Source organism: Triturus cristatus, chromosome 3_2 (assembly GCF_964204655.1).
Source record: "Triturus cristatus chromosome 3_2, aTriCri1.1, whole genome shotgun sequence".
NCBI classification, from domain to species: Eukaryota; Metazoa; Chordata; class Amphibia; order Caudata; family Salamandridae; genus Triturus; species Triturus cristatus.
Window position 1 is genome coordinate 201,878,933 of NC_140584.1, and position 17,510 is coordinate 201,896,442.

At 45.3% G+C, this 17,510-nt stretch overlaps 1 protein-coding gene across 2 annotated transcripts in view; it reads left to right on the forward strand.

Annotated features, from left to right (window-relative positions):
* Window positions 1-17,510, forward strand: part of SNX4 (sorting nexin 4) — a 467,422-nt gene that overhangs the window by 265,154 nt on the left and 184,758 nt on the right. For both annotated transcript variants that reach the window (XM_085647507.1, XM_085647506.1), the window contains one exon: window positions 13,626-13,681. In XM_085647507.1, the coding sequence (XP_085503633.1) occupies window positions 13,626-13,681 (56 nt within the window). The remainder of the gene's footprint in view (window positions 1-13,625; window positions 13,682-17,510) is intronic.

Here is a 17,510-nt window from a genome sequence, read left to right on the forward strand (position 1 = left end):
TGGCATACTGCATCCAGCTAGAGGGGTGACTGAGGTATGCCAGGGCAGTGTGTTTTTGGGCATGGAAAACAGGGAGGTGTGCCATGTCGACTCTCTGTTTTATTCTGCACCAAGACACTCAGCCTGCAAAGGCAGTGTGTGTGTTTGTGTCAGGGTACAGGGCCTCTAAGGGTGGCACAATAAGTGCTGCAGCCCTTAGGGGCCTTCTCTGGTCACAGTGCCCTGGGTACCTATGGTACCATTTACCAGGGGCTGGCATGTGGCCAGCGATGCCAATTGGGTTTAGGCTTCAATACAGTTTTTAGGGAAGGAACACAGGCCCTGGGCACCTGATTGTCAGGAGCCCAGGGCACACTCAGTCAAAGTACATCAGCAATTCAGCAACATGTGGGGGCATACCATGCTAGAAAGATGGCACTTTCTCACACATTGTGGTTCTTTGTTGTGGTCTCTTAGTACTCTGGGACTACTACGCAGCCAAAGTGTGGTGTCGTACAGACAACCAACTCCCCAGGAGCAAGAGACACCTACTGGAGTCCGATCTGAAGAAAGAATTACTAGATTGTCCTGGGTGCCAAGACATCCTACCTGCGAGCGAGGAAAAGAAGCACCAACTCTACAGGAGTAGCTGATCACAGAGGGGACTGCTATAATTGACCCTTGAGTATGGTGTGTCAAACAGAGACTCGTTAAGCAAGGGTGACGAAAGAATCGCGGTACTCCTGGACTGGGCGGTACGATCTTAAACACTTATTCCTGTCATAGCTACCAAGGCACCTGGTGTGCCTGAGTGGTAGGCCAGATCGACGCTGGGATAAGTGCCTGCTGGTGGTCCGTGTGCCCCACAAATGAACTGCGTGACCATGGCACTGCCCAAGTGTGCCATAGGGGCAAGACAAGTCCTGAAGACAGAGTGGCCAGAGAGGTGTCCCTGGGGAGCCTCATGAAAAATTATGGTTGTCACCTGAAGGCACTGTTTCCAAAGATAGCATTTGGTGTCCACTGCACCGAAGAACCACATGTGGGCGTGTGGCCATTGCACTCAAGAAGCGGCAAGTACTCACATGAGTGTGGAAGAGAGTGATACCACGAGTCAAGTAACCACCGGAACACCTTCGTGATCTGGGGTCTACAGCCAGCTGCCTTGAAGAGGGCCACCAACAGAAGCCGACAGACTCCACTCCTGCCGTGACTCTGAGTGATGCACTGCCGCAGCTGACACACAGCTCCCTGGAAGACTGCAGTGTGTTTTCTGGAACATCTTACTAAAAAATACAGCTGAGTGCTGCTCTTTCGAACTGGGTGAGAGTACTAAGACCAAACAGGGGGAGGGTAAGTGGGGTGGCGGCGGCACGAGCTGCACCTGTAGACCTTACCTCACTCTCTGAGCTGGATGAGAGGGTGAGACCCAGAGAAAGGGGGAACCCATGAAGGGACAGATGGAGGGGTAATTGGATGAGTTAGCAGAGACCCCTGAAAGCACAGAGACTCATACCCATGGATCAGGCATTGTGTGCAGTGGAATTCTCTGTTTTTTCTACAAAGAGAAACACTTGGTTGGGCATTGATCTTATTGTGCCAAGGATGACTGGAGAGAGGTTTCCCGATAGGCAGTGTGCCTGATCCCTCCCAACTTGGTGGCATGGCGTCTGGGTCCAGCAGAGCGGGAGGAGGTGGCTTTCGGAGCTCGAGTTGAGGGGCTGGGAGCCCAGAAGAGCAGCTGGAGAAATTAGAGACAGAGGGGAGAGGAAGAGCGGATCGATATAGCCTTGGGACAGGCAGGAGGGCTGAAGGCTTTTGGAGACACCATCTTCACTCGCCCCCCCCCCCCCCCCCCCCCCCCCCCCTTTATCTAAGGCCAGCCCTAATCGGAAAGGCTCCTCTAGCGGAACACAGCATCTCATTTTCCAGAAGCTTGGCAAGGTGGAGGGCTTGGAGGTATAATCTGTAAAGGTGGCATGTATAGAGAAGGAGGCACTCAACTCCACCTAGTGAGAGAAACCATAGGATATTATTAGAGATGGGAAAGAGCTTCCTGCCCAGGGACAACTCAACAACCATTCCAGTTGTGGGTAAGACACTGCCTCTGACCCTGACTTTGTTACCGCTACCCCGGCAGGATATCGGGCCTTCAGGGTCGCTAGACCTCTAAAACGAGGAGGAGGAGTTGCAATTATCCTGAGGGAACATCTCCCTGTTATATTTCACTCTACATCCACGCCTTTTTATGAGGCTCTTCACTTTGCAATTGAACTCAGCCCTAGGCAGTCTTTCAGAGGTATCTTACTATACCGACCTCCAAGCTCCAGAAGCTCCTTTAATTCTAACCTAGACAGCCTTTTAGAACCCACTCTCCTAAATAATGACTTTATTATCCTTGGAGATATTAATTTCTATCTGGAAGACAGGGGCAATAGGGAGACAGAAGTATATGATATGGTCAGATCACTCGCTTATTAAATTTGACCTCCCAATCACCTCCTTTGGACTTGGTTGGACCTCCAAGACCCTAGTCGCGACCAAGAAGGACTGGGGTAAAACGGATAAATCGACCCTCCGTACATATTTGGAGAGCTCCCGGCCACAGTTACACGGTCACCCTGACTTAACAGTCACTAAATACACAGACTGGCTAAATGAAGATTTCAAGGCTTCAGTACCCACCCAAAAAACTGCAGCGAACAGGAAGACCCCTTCAGCTCCCTGATTTTCCGACGCTTTATGGAAAGAAAAACAAAAATGACGTCGATTAGAAAGGTGTTGGCGTGCAAATTATCATTCACCTGAGAAGAGAATGTACAGAATGGCCCTAACACAGAATAAAAACCTACTGATATCAGAAAAGAGGGTCCACTTTACCAAACAGATTGAGGAAGCAAAGCATTCCTCTAAAGCACTCTTTACAGTAGTGAACAAGCTCACCACACCCAAGACTACAGGTTTCAAGGGCAATCAAAAGTCCTGTGACGACATTGCAGCTGCTTTTAAAACCAAAGTCCTGGACATTTTTAAAAATGTTGAGGACACATCAGCTCACTTCCCCATTACCCCTCCGTTAAGCCCTGACTCAGGCACTAATTCCTTGCTTAGTTTCTCAACTGTCTCCTCTAAAACAGTGGCAAAATACATTCACGAAGCAAAGTCAGGATCTCCCTCCGATCCCTGCCCGCCAGTTTTTCTGCAAGAAATCGCAGACCTGTTGAGTCCTGGGTTAACAGAAATGTTCAATTCAATGTTTGTTTCTGGCAATTTTCCATCCATGTGGAAGGATACCTCCATCCTTCCGCTGTCAAAAAAACCCCACCCTAGACGCAACCGATCCAAATAACTATATCCTATAGCCCGACTGCCGTTCCCTGCTAAAATTATTGACAAACTTATGAATATCCAACGTACCCAATTCATTCGCAAAAACAACGTGCTGGATCACGCACAATTTGGTTTCTGCCAAGAACATAGCACGGAAATGGCACTCATTAAAGCCACAGAGGAGATCAGAGCGGTGATGGATGGAGGAGGTACGGCTGCCCTAGTACTCCTCGATCTGTCAGCTGCTTTCGATACCGTTGATCATTCTCTCTTGCAACAGCGGCTGGAGAGTCTAGGGGTCAGGGGCACTGCACTGGCCCTACTGTCCTCCTTTCTCAAGGATAGGAAGTTAACAGTTTCGGTTGATGGGTACCACTCTAAGCCTTATACCCTCCCATGGGATGTGCCACAGGGCTCCTCCCTGAGCCCGTCTCTATTTAACGTATATGTATCCGAACTGGCCCCTTTGATCCGGGACTTTGGGTTCAGACTTACATCTTACGCTGACGACACCCAGATTGTGGTGGCGGCATATAAAAATCAGGTCCCCCCTACTCATCAATTTCAGAATTGTATGTGTGCCATTAATCGATGGATGAGCACACACTGTCTTAAACTTAACTCTGATAAAACAGAGATTCTGATCTTTGGTAACATGCAACCAAACTGGGGAAATCTGTGGTGGCCGGCAGAGATGGGAGATCCACCAAAACCTGCGGTTAAGGCTAAGAACCTGCGAGTGTGGTTTGACAACAAACTCTCTCTCACCCAGCACACAAATGCAACCGTTTCCTCCGCCCACATCCTCATCAAGAAAGTTAGGAAGATTCTTCCCTAAATTCCTGTGGACACCAGAAAAACTGTAGTTACATCATTGATTCAGACTAAGCTGGATTACTGTAACGGGCTGTTTTTAAACATTCAGAAGCAGTGCCTAAAAAAGCTTCAGAGTGTACAAAATTCAGCTGCACGGCTACTGTCTAATACCCCAGGTACAAATCTGTATCCAAAGATATTCGCAGCCTGCATTGGCTTCCTGTAGTACAACGGATTAAATTCAAGGCTCTGTGCCTGGCGTACAAAGCACTGCACCACACAGGTCCTGTCTTTCTACAAGACCTTCTAATCTGGTATGAACCAACCAGATATCTTCGCTCTGTAGGAGCCAAACTCCTGACAGTGCCCAGAATCCGAACATCACTTTGGGGGGGCGCAGCTTTTGCTTTGGCACCTCTAAACTCTGGAACTCTCTTCCGAGTGAGCTCAGAAGTGCGAGCGCCCTCTCCTCCTACAGGAAGGGACTGAAAACCTGGCTGTTCCAGAACTAGACACCCAAGTAGGTCCACTATTGTCCTCCGCGCCAAGTCACCTCCGGGTATACGTGCGCTTTATAAATTACAGTAACATTAACATTAACATACTGGGCAGTGCATGGAAATAGTAGAGCAAATTAAGTTAATCTTTTTCATTTTTCTTTTTGTATTTTTTTATTGACCTAACACAAAACAAAAATCAGCACAATACGCAAAGCATATTCCCAAATGATAAGCAGGAGGAGTTCATACAATTACATTTTGAAAAGTCAGAGTAGTAGTCAAAATAAAGTCCCAGAGCACGATTTAAACAAATCAAGGTGTGGTCAAGTCATCCAGGTCAATGCTACGAGGCGGACTACAAATCTCCCCGCGGTATGTGTTCTAGGCCCCCCAGATTAACGACCACTTCTTCGGGCACCCCCTCGCAACATAGACAGTCTTTTCCCTGAACATGCACCAGTCCATGTTTTTCTTCCATTCTGTAAGCGTGGGGGGGTAACTGGCACCCCCTTGTTGAGCTATGTTTCTTTTCGCCACCACCAGCCCCTATGTCACCCAGTTCTTACCCATCCTTCCCAAATCTGTAGGTTCCCACACGTTCAACAAGCATCTCTTCGCCTCGAGCCGGATATCTAGTCTCATTACTTTGCTCAGTACAGTGTGAATTTGGCGCCAGTGTCTCTGAATGAGGTCGCACTCCCTTATCATATCCATGAACGTTCCCTCTGAGCCGCACTGATGTCTACATTCACTCCCCTCAGCCCTCCCCATTCGGACCAGACAGGGTCCAGTGGCATACACTCTGTGGAGGATTTTAAGCTGGACAAGTCTCAACCTGGCCTATATGACCACTTCATTTGGAGAGGATAAGGCCTCCTGCCACTCCTCGTCATCTAGCTCTAGGCCATCCCTCTCCCACTTTGCCCGGAGTCCCTGTAGGGGATCAGCTACGTTGTTGATGAGTTTTTTTTATAGGTGAGGGATATCGTTTTAACTGGTAGGTAACCGTCAAGTAGTCTGTCCTCGAGAGGAGTATACTCCAGGAGTGAGGAGCCTGCGGGTATGTGTGTCTGTAGTGCTTTGCGGATCTGGAGGTAACGGAAATATTCTGTGGTGGCAAGTTCATACTTCTGCTGTAAATATGTAAAAGGCACCACCGTCCCTTTAATCCACACATCCCCAATGGTTGCGATCCCAATAAGGTCCCATTTGTCGAATCCCTTTGACTTCCAAAGATCACCGAGGATCTCGGAGTCCCAGAGAGGCGTGGCTGCTGTCAGTTTCCGTTCCCAACCCAAACTTTTAGTGGCACTCTGGGCTGACAGAATGGGAGGACAAAAAGTGGAATCTCAGCAAGCGGAAGCCTGGTTCCACTCCAGATTTAATCGCTCCTTACAATATCCCAAGAAATGGAGGAAATGGGCCTTGATGGAATAGCGTCATGGTCTCTAATACAGTTTTCAGTGATATTCATCGAGGCCAAGGCACTTTGGAGATGGTTGTGCACTGTCACATTTAGAGTTTAATAATGTATTAATATTTGTATTGTAATTAGTATTGAAATTGTTTTTCAGCATTGGCACTTTAAGCAAGCACCAGCACCTTTTGACCTATATCACTTTATCAGTTGCAATGATTGGAGACTGAATTAAAGCACTGTCACTGCAAGCGCTTGAAGGAGGAGTGGAAGGATTTTGATTTTGATTGGAAAAAAAAAAGTTTAAAATGAGTCCCTTGATCACGGAAGGATGTATTAGGTTATGTGCTTAATCGACTATTCGGGGTGGAAGAATGTTTCAATGCCCTGATGTGGTGGTGAAGTTGGGGGACTTACAGTAATTTTACCTGCCCTTCCTGGTGATCGCTGTGGCTGCTGCTGGCCTCATTTCCTCCCGCCGCCGCTCTGCTGACGACGCGGCCGCTGTGAGGAGGAAACTATAGTCCCCAGAATCCCCAGCTCCGGAGAGCGGAACAGCTGACACTAATCACGCGCACGGAGGCGCTATAAAATCAAGCATACCTGCCGCGTCGCGGGACAGCGCGCGGGCAGCGCCGGGCTAAAGCCCGGGCAAAGGGCGGGCCCTCTGTGGCCCTCAGAGGCCTGAGGAGACTGGACTGGGCCCGAGACTCTGGTTGCGCAAGTATTGGTCATTCTATTTTTTACAGGTGTAAATGTTGTCGCTTAGCTGGGTTTAGTATTGTGTGTGTAGTTTGCATACACCCCATTTGTAGCCAGTGATTAGTTATATTAGTACCTGATGGCCAAGGGTAAAAGTGCGTCTACTCAGCAAGGGGCGGGTACTTTGGACAATTATCTAATTAAAAAGGTAAACATGATTAATACTGCCAGAAGGGCCTCTTTGGGAAAGGATGCCCCTATCATGTCATCTGAAGAGCTGTCCCTCACCTTGGTAGACATACACGTGCCTAGCAATTCTATTACTAATGCTGGGAATACTGCACTGACTTTAGTTCAGGTGCATGACGAGAGTCATGTAGCCCAACTAGCTACTGCTAAGGCTGCTTCCGAGTATGCCCCATTACCCGTTCAATCGGCACGGAAATATAAAAAAGCACTTCGGAGGCATAGGAGGAACGACAACCAACAAAGAGCAGCAACTACTACACACAAAAAGGGTCCCTCTAAGGGGGACTCAGGGACTATGAATCCTTTGATGACTCACCCTATTACTTCCCCAGAGGACCACATTGTTTAACCTAATTTGGGGGTTGTGTAGGATGCGGGGGAACTCCTGGTTAGTCCTTGTATTAATGATCATGGTCATCCCTTCAGCACGCCTGAAAAAATCTGCGAGTTCTTCCCAAGTTTCTCGACTAGCAGTGATGAAGGGGGGTCATCATGTTACCCGGAGTTCTCACCAGCATCTTATTCATTCCCAAAAGATATGCCCCCATTCAAAGCTGATCGTAAGCAGGGAGGTCCACTGCTGGAGAGGCAAATAGAGAATTCCCAGAGGAATCTACATCCAAATTTGAGGATTGTGAAGGATCCATCAATTCCCCCTGAGACTATATGCCGTGCTATCAACGAGGGTGACCTTCTGGAAAAGATTGAGCATCTGGTTAAACTTTCCATGCAGCCCCTCTTTGAAAAAATCATTATGATTAATACGCACCTGGATCGGATTGAGAATAAAGTAAAAGAAAACTCATCTTCACTCTCTGACTTGGCGAATAATTTAGGTAACATGAACTCTTGCAAAACACCTGCAAAAGTGTCGAAAGTATCAATACCAGCCCCATTATGCTCCGTAACCTCCCCTAAACCTATCCAGAGTAATCAAACCTTATCTTGTCCTTCCCAATTTAAGGAGGCAAATGCGCCCTTGCTGACAAAAAAGTCTGTCAATAGGATGGAACCCCAATAAAGTGCAGGGGATTTAACGACGGTTAACCTGCCTTTGGAAGGAAACCCAGTACCTTTACAATATAAGGCCATTAAGGCCAATAAGGACAGCGAGGGCAGAAACCCCCTAAATAAAAATCGGCATTCTCACAGTATTGTAGATCTACCGCCGGAAGCTTACGTGATTGTTATGGTGGGCGTCCCTGAGCTCTCATTTGAAAATATGGAAGACCATCAAGCCCTAAGGAATAAAGTTATTTACTGGTTGAGCAATAATAGACCCTTGCCTGCCCATATAAACGGAGAAATTCTACACGTTAGGTGCTGCTACTGGGTGGGGGCCCGCCCCAAAGACAAAACAGGTGATGTGATCATTGTAAATTTTAAAGATCATAGAGCCGTTAGGCACATTGGGGACTGGTTTGATCAAAGTAGCAATGATTCCATCTCTACCCATTACCTAAATTATTTCTATCCTTATGTTCTAGCCCAACATCGCAAGAATCAGGAGGTAAAAAGGCACTCAGTTAATAGGACTGCCTTCAAGTGTTATGACTATAGCCGGACTCCACTGTTGCAACCAGTCAATCCATCTAATTTTTATCCTAGGCAGCATTATCCCTGCATCCGAGGCCCGAATCATGGTGATAACTCCTTGTGGGCTAATAGAGGCATGGTCCCATTTTCCCACAATATACCAACCCATAACCGGTTTGAGGTTTTTTCGGGCCTGGAATGCGTGGATTGACACGAGAAGGCTACTCTTGACAGACTATTGCTAGGTTCAGTTGGGCCTGTTGACACAGTTGATGATAACACAAAAGTACAGAGACCCTCGGTCTTGAATGAGGACAGCCCACAAATTCATACCGTTCACAGTGTGACTATCGCTGATGTTGGGAAAGATTGTTGTAAGGAAATAAGTACACGTGATGCCAAGGACAGGGGAAATAACGAAGGCTGTAGCCACAAGCAATCTGGAAAGGAAACGTATAAAGGGCCCTTATGTGATCCTGGGGAAAATGAAATAAGGAAAACTTGCACAGTCCTTTTCTGGAATGTGGCAGGGCTAAAGGAGAAAATAAAAAATCCTTCTTGGAAAACTGTCATAGGTGGACATGATATACTGGCCTTCCAAGAAACCTGGTCTACAGATCCAGTATTCTTTAATGGTTTTAAAAGCTTTTTTACTTCGGCAGAGGGCAGCCAACATGGAAGAGCCAAGGGTGGTTTACTTACCCTGGTTTCCAACCAGCTTAAATGCAACAAGATTCAGTTCACGTCTAAATCTAGTTTTTATCAACTAATCACCCTAAGAAATAAGCAGGGGTTTAGTGTTGTTTTTATAAATTTTTATAACAATATTCCAAGGAAAGAAATCCCTAGCATCCTAATTATGCTGAGGGAGGATATACAACAAGTTACAGATAAAATTGGCAGGGAATTTATGATCTTATGGGGAGGGGATTTTAATTGAAAACTCTGCCCTAGGGGTAACCAGGGCATCTGCGGTTTAACAATAGAGCAGGATATAAATTTATCTCATTTTAATCACTCCCTTCTTGGGGACTTATTAAATGATATAGTGTTTATGCATGACTTGGGCTATGCTAATGAAATTGCCCAAAAACCTACTACCTTTGTTCCCACATTTATTGGTAGAGGAGCACAGTCTACTATTGATTTTATCATCGTCTCAAATAATTGCAATCATAAGATCATTAAGTCAAACATCCTGGATTTACCATTAAGTGACCATCTGCCCCAAATAATGGAGATTGATAACCCCTTCTTTGATGGCCTTGAAGATGTTCCCATTGTGTGTACCGCTCCTGACGTAGTTTTAGGTAGACAGAATGGGTACAACTTAAAGTGGGGTAAGGTGGTCCCGGATATGTTCTTGGGCAAGCTGTTGAACGCTTGCCAAAGCAGTTTTTCTATTTGTTTGGACGAAAAGTCCAACTATGAGAGGATAATTGAGCATTTTAATATAATAGCTTCCACCATAAAGGATAACCTGTGGGTGCAGGCTAGGAAGAGGGCTAAGGGTAAGAAAAGTTGGTTCGATAATTTCTGTACACGGTCTCTTACTGACCTAAAACGTGCAATTCACAGGATTCCTCGAAATCCTATTGAAATTAGAGGGTGTAGGATAAAATATAATGATGCCCTAAAAAATGGGAAAAACACTATTAAAAAGGAGGCCTTGGCAGCTTTATGTGAAGCATCGCAACTCAAGGATGCATCCGCATTCTGGAGGGCTGTAAATACTCCGTTCTTTTACGATAATTCCAAAGCACGTATAGAGATTGCTATTGCTGAGGAGGATTGGGTGGAGCATTTTTCATTTCTCTATAAGTCCCAAGATGTATGCCACAGTACAGATCCCAGAGCAAGGGCTAATATGGATGTGGGGGTTGACCGACTCGTAATAACTTTGGAGGAAGTTATCGCGGGCCTGAGAGCAATGAAGGGTGGTAAGGCGGCAGGGCCCGATGGGATCCCTGTAGATCTATACAAAGCAAATACTGAGATCTGGGGACCAATGCTGGTTCAACTTTTTAATGCAGCACTGGCAAGGGGTTTAAACCCGTCTTGGCTTACCTCAATCATTGTACCCATCTATAAGAAGGGAGACAGACAAAGTTGTGCTTGCTACAGACCTATCTCCCTTTTGGATTCATCCATTAAAATCCTAGGGAGAATTATTCTGGCAAGATTACAAAACTGGGCCGAGGAAAATGATTTGATGAGCGACTTGCAATATGGTTTTCAAAAAGGCATTGGTACAGTCGAACAATGTTTAAATCTAATGATCCTCCAATCAAAGTATATAAGGATAAAGGGCGAACGTTTGTATCTTACGTTCGTGGATCTCTCATCGGCGTTCGATTGTGTTTCACACACCAAGTTTTGGGCAATTTTGAAAGAGATGGGCGTGGAAGATTCTATTCTCTGCTTTCTTAAAGATTTATATTCTGGGGCTACTGCCTCGGTCCGTTATGGTAACGAGGGTCAGTGCACAAGAAGGTTTGAGGTGGGCCGGGGTGTGCGTCAGGGCTGCGTCGTGGCCCCTTTTTTATTCTTGCTTTACATAAATGGCTTGGAGCGCCACCTATTGCAGGAATGCGGGGATATGCCCAAGGTTGGGAGGAGGTCTATCCCCGCGCTCCTGTATGCGGATGACGCGGTTCTGATGGCCCGTACCCCCATGGCACTACAAAACATGGTTAAATCATTTGAGATTTTTATGTCTAGTTTAGATTTGAAGGTTAATTGTAGCAAAACCTTCTCTATGTACTGTGGTAGTGGCTCTGGAAAGCGGATAAAAAGAATGTTTTTGAATAATGTCCCTTTGGAAATTGTCCCTACCTTCTCTTATCTTGGGGTCTTATTCCATGATACTGGGGCATGGACCAGTGCGGTAAAGGCCAGAACTCTTTTGTTCCAAAAAACTACAATGGCCTTGAAAAATTTTAGTAAAAAACTGGGCAAGAAACCAATAAAAGAAATGTTAACAATATATAAAGCTACATGCATCTCGGTAGCTATGTATGGCTCGGCCCTCTGGGGGTATTCCAATATTGATCTCATTCAAAAAGTTGAGAATAGGTTCTTGAGGTACGTCCTGGCAGTTCCTCAAAGTGTTGTGACCTACATATGTCACACTGAACTTGGCCTACCTTATATATCTGACATCATTAGAATCCAACCCATTCTTTTGTGGCATAGGGTATGGACAACAAGGGAGTGTGTTATGAATGGGGCTGTCCTTCAGGATGTTTTAACTCTGGATAACGTGGGTAGGTCTGACTGGCTAAACTATGTTAAAAACTTTTTGGACAATATTGGCTGTCAACAATACTACGAAGACCCACTCTCAACGGAGAGTATATCCAGAAAGCTCTTGACTAAGCTATGTATGGAATACTTCGAGGATATAAGAAGGCAAGAGGAAGCGAAGAAAAAGTCAGTAACCTTGCACCTCTGTTTGTTAACTTTTAGCAAAGTACAGCCATACTTAACTTTGCCGTTGTCAAATTATGATGAATTTCTTCTGACTCGTTTTAGACTAAATCTTGTGTTTAGACTCCTAACCTTCCCAGTAACGATCTTATGGTCGTTCAATCTGTCTTCATGCCCGTGTGATGATTCTTCGTCCCAATCTGACATCCATATTTTATTTTTCTGTAAATTTTATACTTTACCTCGTAGGCAATTTATTATACCTTTCCTTAAAGAACAGAAATTAAATAAATGTTGCCCAGCCTTTTTAGAATTACAACGAATGGACACTGTTCTAACTGTCACCGTAGTTTTAAGCTTTTTTAAAAATGTTTTTAAACTTCGGAAAACAATTGGGCTTTGATGAAATATAATATGACCCGATGTTTTTCTTTTTATATTCTCCCTGCGAAATCTGTAATCTGATGTTGTTGCTTTCATGGTTTTTGTTTTCTAAACCGAATAAAGTATTTCTTAATCTTCATCTTGACTATTCGGGGTGGAAGAATGTTTCATCTTCACCTATAAATTTGTGATGATATATTTTGTGATGAATTTACTTTCCCTGGAATAATTGCACTTTAAGGGAGCACGGGCACTCTTTAATGACGTTTAGAATGTAAAACGAATACCGTCTGAAGTGAAGCTCCGCCATTATTAGTGCTGGGAGGAGGAGAGAAAGAATTTTGAGCTTACTGGGTTTGTATTTACGATTGTTCGGGAGGGCAAAAATGTTATATTATGAATCGTATGAGTATGCGACGATGTAATTTGCCATGTATTTATTTCAGTTTGGGGTGGGAAACTGTTTTAATATCAGGCCTATGGATTGATGTATTGTCATGAATTTTCGTTCCTTGAAAAAACTGCATTAAAATGTATAAAAAGACTGAAATAAAAAAAAAAAATCTTATTGCGCTGCTGCATGGGGTAAGAGGCGGCGGTATTAATTCCTGAGTACCCCCACACTAACCTCCCTAAGAAGCCTCTGACTGCCCACCCTCGCTACCACTGAAAGTCAAGTGCGGAAATGGTTGTACTTGGCCCAGTCTGCGGAGCCATAGTAAGGCGGGCCCTGGGACAGCAGTCTCACATGGCCCCCTTCATAGCCACTGCCTGCTCCATAGCCTCCTGTACGGGTGAGTGAATCGAGGGACATATTGACGGTTTGGATCTTGTAAGTAGATGCCACCAAAGACACCTGATGGGAGGGGCCATTCAATGACGGCTTATCTAGGAGACTTTGGACATAGCCAGATTCTGGGTGCTTGCCGCAGGTGGAAGCAGACTTAGATTGTGACTTTGTTGAATGTGTAAGAGCAGCGATCGAAGATTGAGCTGTATGTAAGGAAATATCAGTTGTGAATGATGTCCGTGTGCAGATGTGTCTGCAGACCGGTTGTTTAGAAATAAATGGTAAAAGCTATTACTAATGAGTCAAGGGGATGAGGGGTGGGGACAATAGAGAACAGCATGCAATGTTTTCCTAGTTTTAAAGTTTACCAGAGTTCACTGAATTGCTTTCAGTTAACAAGCCACGCATCTTAATTCATTTTCTCCCAAAAAAGAATATAAAATCAAATGTTTCTTTAGTATTTTAAATTAACTTGGTCTTGTTTGCTTTCCAGGCAGATTCGAGATTAAAAGCCATCAATGCAACGTTTAGAGTGAAGAACCCTGACAAGTAAGCCATAGTTTTAATCCGCTAAAATATCGTTGCAAGGACGATGCTTTATTTTGCAACTTTAAGGTACCTCTTTTACCAACAAAATAACCTATGATTTCAAATAAAGCATATCCATATTTTCTCTATGCAGTAGTCTCATCTCGAAAAAATAAAATGCAGATAATAACCCTGTGCACTCAGTATCGTGGCCTCCTCCATACTTAGCGGACAAGGGAAAACAAACATTCGTTTGCATCTGTTCTTTCTTTCCTGTGATACATGCCACCGTGTAGAATTTTACTGAAGAAAGTGATTGAACTATAGTGAGTCCCCTAGTGATGGTGAATGTGTGAAGGGGCTGAGTGATGGTGTGGATGCGTTGAGGAAAGGAATGAAGGTGGTTTTATATGAGCAGAGGCTAAATGAGTGAGGATGAATAAATGGTGCCACTGAATCACTTATGTCTGCATTGATGTCACTGCATGAAACATGGACATTGTCATGTGGACATTGTCATGCCATTTAATTTACATGAAATACTTAATCTTTGTGTTCGCCGTTTTGGGCATTTTTAAAAATAAATGGTGGTATAAGAAAATGTAAAGCTTTAGCATTTGAGATGAAGGGTTTTTGTTTTCCAGCCTTTTTGTAAAAATAGCAATTAAAATGGAAACTAAATGAATCTCTCTTGTACAGGGAAACCTTATTATGTACCCTCAAACTGTTAAAAGTTTATTTTCAAAGTAAGCAGCTTAATTCCATTGAAAATTGCAATGTAAAGCTTGGTGATAATTTGAGAATGCTTATGAAATGAGAATTGTTTGCATACATGGAGGGAGGAAGAGTGATGGAGTGCTAGTTGTAGACAGTTTTTCAATTTAAAAACATGCGTTGGCAAAGTCAGTAGGTCTCACCTTTGATACCTTTCGACTTTGCCAATTGCTTTTGGCAGAGCTGTTCAGCGTCCGGATGCTGTGCAGCATTGTCAAAATAACAAAGAAAGTGCAGTGGTGGCCCAGTCATTCCACTTAAGAACACATGCGTGCGAATCCAGGTGTTTGATGGGCCTGTGGGGGTAACGGAGGAGTGGGTGGGAAGGCGAAAGTGAAATGCAGCACATTGAGGGTGTGAAAGGAAGAGGGGGGAGAAGTATGAGATGTAGAGAACACCACAGCAGCACATGGGTTAGAGACCAGTCCTGAAGCCAGGCCGCCCTCCCATGGACGACCTCGAAGCCGGGGAACTGGGTTCGAGTCTCGGCAATGACGCTGAACATCCTGTGATTCTGGGCAAATCACTTAACCTCCCTGCGCCTAACAAAAAAAAAAAATGAATGTGTCCTCATGTAATGCAACAGGTGCTATGTAAAGCGCTCTGATACCCGATTCGGGTCTAGTTCGCGCTATATAAAACTCTGTAAAATAAAAAAAATTAAAAATGGATGTTCAAGCTTAGCTCCCCTTGTCCATGGTAAATGTGGACTGTAAGATCCTTATTCGCATACAAGCAACTCGTCTCCTCCACATGTCCACCCTGATCCACACCGATCAAAAGGGTTTTATCCCATGGCATGATACAGTGATCCCTGTTCATGGGCTTCTCTTGATTATGAAAGTGGAAAAGAGAACAGCAGCAGTTTAAGCAATAGACCTAGAAAAGGCATTCGACAGCCTGAGATGGGATTTCCTGTATCGGGTCATGGCACAGATGGGTCTGGGCCTGACTTTATCCAATGGACCAAACTCCTTTACTCAGGTCCCACAGCGCGAGTCCACACCGGTAGAACCATATCAGACTCATATCCTTTAGGTCAGTGAACCTGATATGGGTGCCTCTTCTTCTCACTACTGTACGCCATAGCGGTGGAACCACTGGCCTGCAGCACGCGCACAGGTAGATTTTATTGTGGATTAGAAGTTAGAGGACACTTTCACTAAGTGACACTGTATGCCGATGACATGTTGCTGCTCCTCTGAGATGTAGCACTAGACTCCCCTGGGCAATAGATCTGTTGGGACTTTTTGGTACAGTGTCGGGCCTGAACATTAATTGGCCAAAGTCCCATTTATTTCCACTCTATCGAGACTTCTCCTTCTCCCAGAACCTGCATGGCCTCGCCTGGAATGCTGCCTGCCGAAAAATACTTGGGAGTTAAAATATACCATGATCACCGAGACCTGGCAGATAGTAATATTGGAGTGGATGTTGGAGTGCTACGATTCAGTGCAAACTTCTGAAACTCATTGCCATTATCCGTTGCAGGGAAGTTAGCGGTCGCCAAAATGATGGTACTCCCAAGATTACTTGATTTTTTTTCTATGTTGCCTCTACTAATTCCTCACCGTCTATTCGGGGACTAGGACTCCTCATTATTGGAGCTGATCTGGGGGATGGGTAGACGCAGAGTGGCGTTGTCCAAATTGCAACGTCCTGTGATGGAGGGAGGAATAGCTGTACCAGGCCTAAAGAAATATTACTTAGCATCGCAGCTCCAATGGTTTAATCAGTGGATATTCTATAGAATGAGCCCAGAGAAGGGAACCATCACCTCACTTCCTGATCTGCTGGACATGTCCTGAGTCGTTCTGGTCTCCCAGCAGCGCCTGCCCACTGCCTTTCAGGAACTCTTGGTAGTTTTGCAATGCTGGTGATGCTACTTACACGAAACCCGTACTCCTTAGTCGTCAGACTTGCCGCTACGATGGCTGGGGCTGATAGCCCATGAGGGAGCATTGGGAGGAATAGCAAGGTGGACCACCTATGGGATAGCCCGCGTAGGAGACCTTCACCGAGATGGAACATTGCTTTTGTTTGAGGATTTATCAGTGGAATATAACATTCCTGATGGTCAATTCCTACTACAGCGGGCAGTAGTGGCTACAGTGCGAAACTATTGAGGAAACGGGGAATTGGAAACTGCAGTTCACCAATGCTGTCAACAGCTCTATACTGCAGTGGCTCACTTCAAATCGGTTACATGCTTATGTCGAGCCGTACGCACCAATGTTCTTACTGCCTTCACAGAACTGACTGAAGGACAAATGGGAAACAGACCTACCACTACAGGTTAACAATGCAGATTGGTTAAGATCCTGGTGTAGGTGCCCACCGTATCTCGTAATGCCAGATTTAAATTGATTAAGTTTTATTTCCTACACAGGACTTCTCTCACACCCTGTAAGATCAATAGACTTTACACAACAACGACGGCCACCTATCCTAGAGGTGGGGAACCTGGGGCGGAAATGTTCCACTTGGTAGGGGCCTGCCCATCTTTGACAGGATTATGGGAAGCAGTAATGGACTTTGTCAGTGATATTACTCACCAGGAAATCCATTACACACCGCTAGCTTGCATCCTGGGAGGATTCTCATGTCCTGCTAAACGCAAAACCACAACCAGATTTGCCGGCCTGCCGCTAATTTTAGCCAAACGGGAACTAACCATGCAGTGGGAAGCTACCGGAGGACGGAGACTGAATAAATGGTGGGAGGAACTGATTAAATGGGCGGGTCTAGAGAGTGTTTTACTACTCTTTGAATTGAAAAGAGGAAGGAGAACAGTGGATAGATCCTCAGCATGGGAACACCTGGTGGATAGTCTTATGGCCCCAGACACAAACACAGATACAGACACGGACACGCCTGATAGCTCCCTTCTAACTGGGGAGGGCTCAGAGGTGAGCACCTCTGAACATCCTCAACCCAGGGCGGGGTCCTGTTGAGGAAAATCAGAATACACAAAAAGTGGTTCCAGAAAGTTCTTATCTAATCTGGAATACTACTTCCATCAGTTTGGCAGAGGTGATGAGGGAGGTAGGAGGAGGAAATGGAGGGCTCTCTTTAT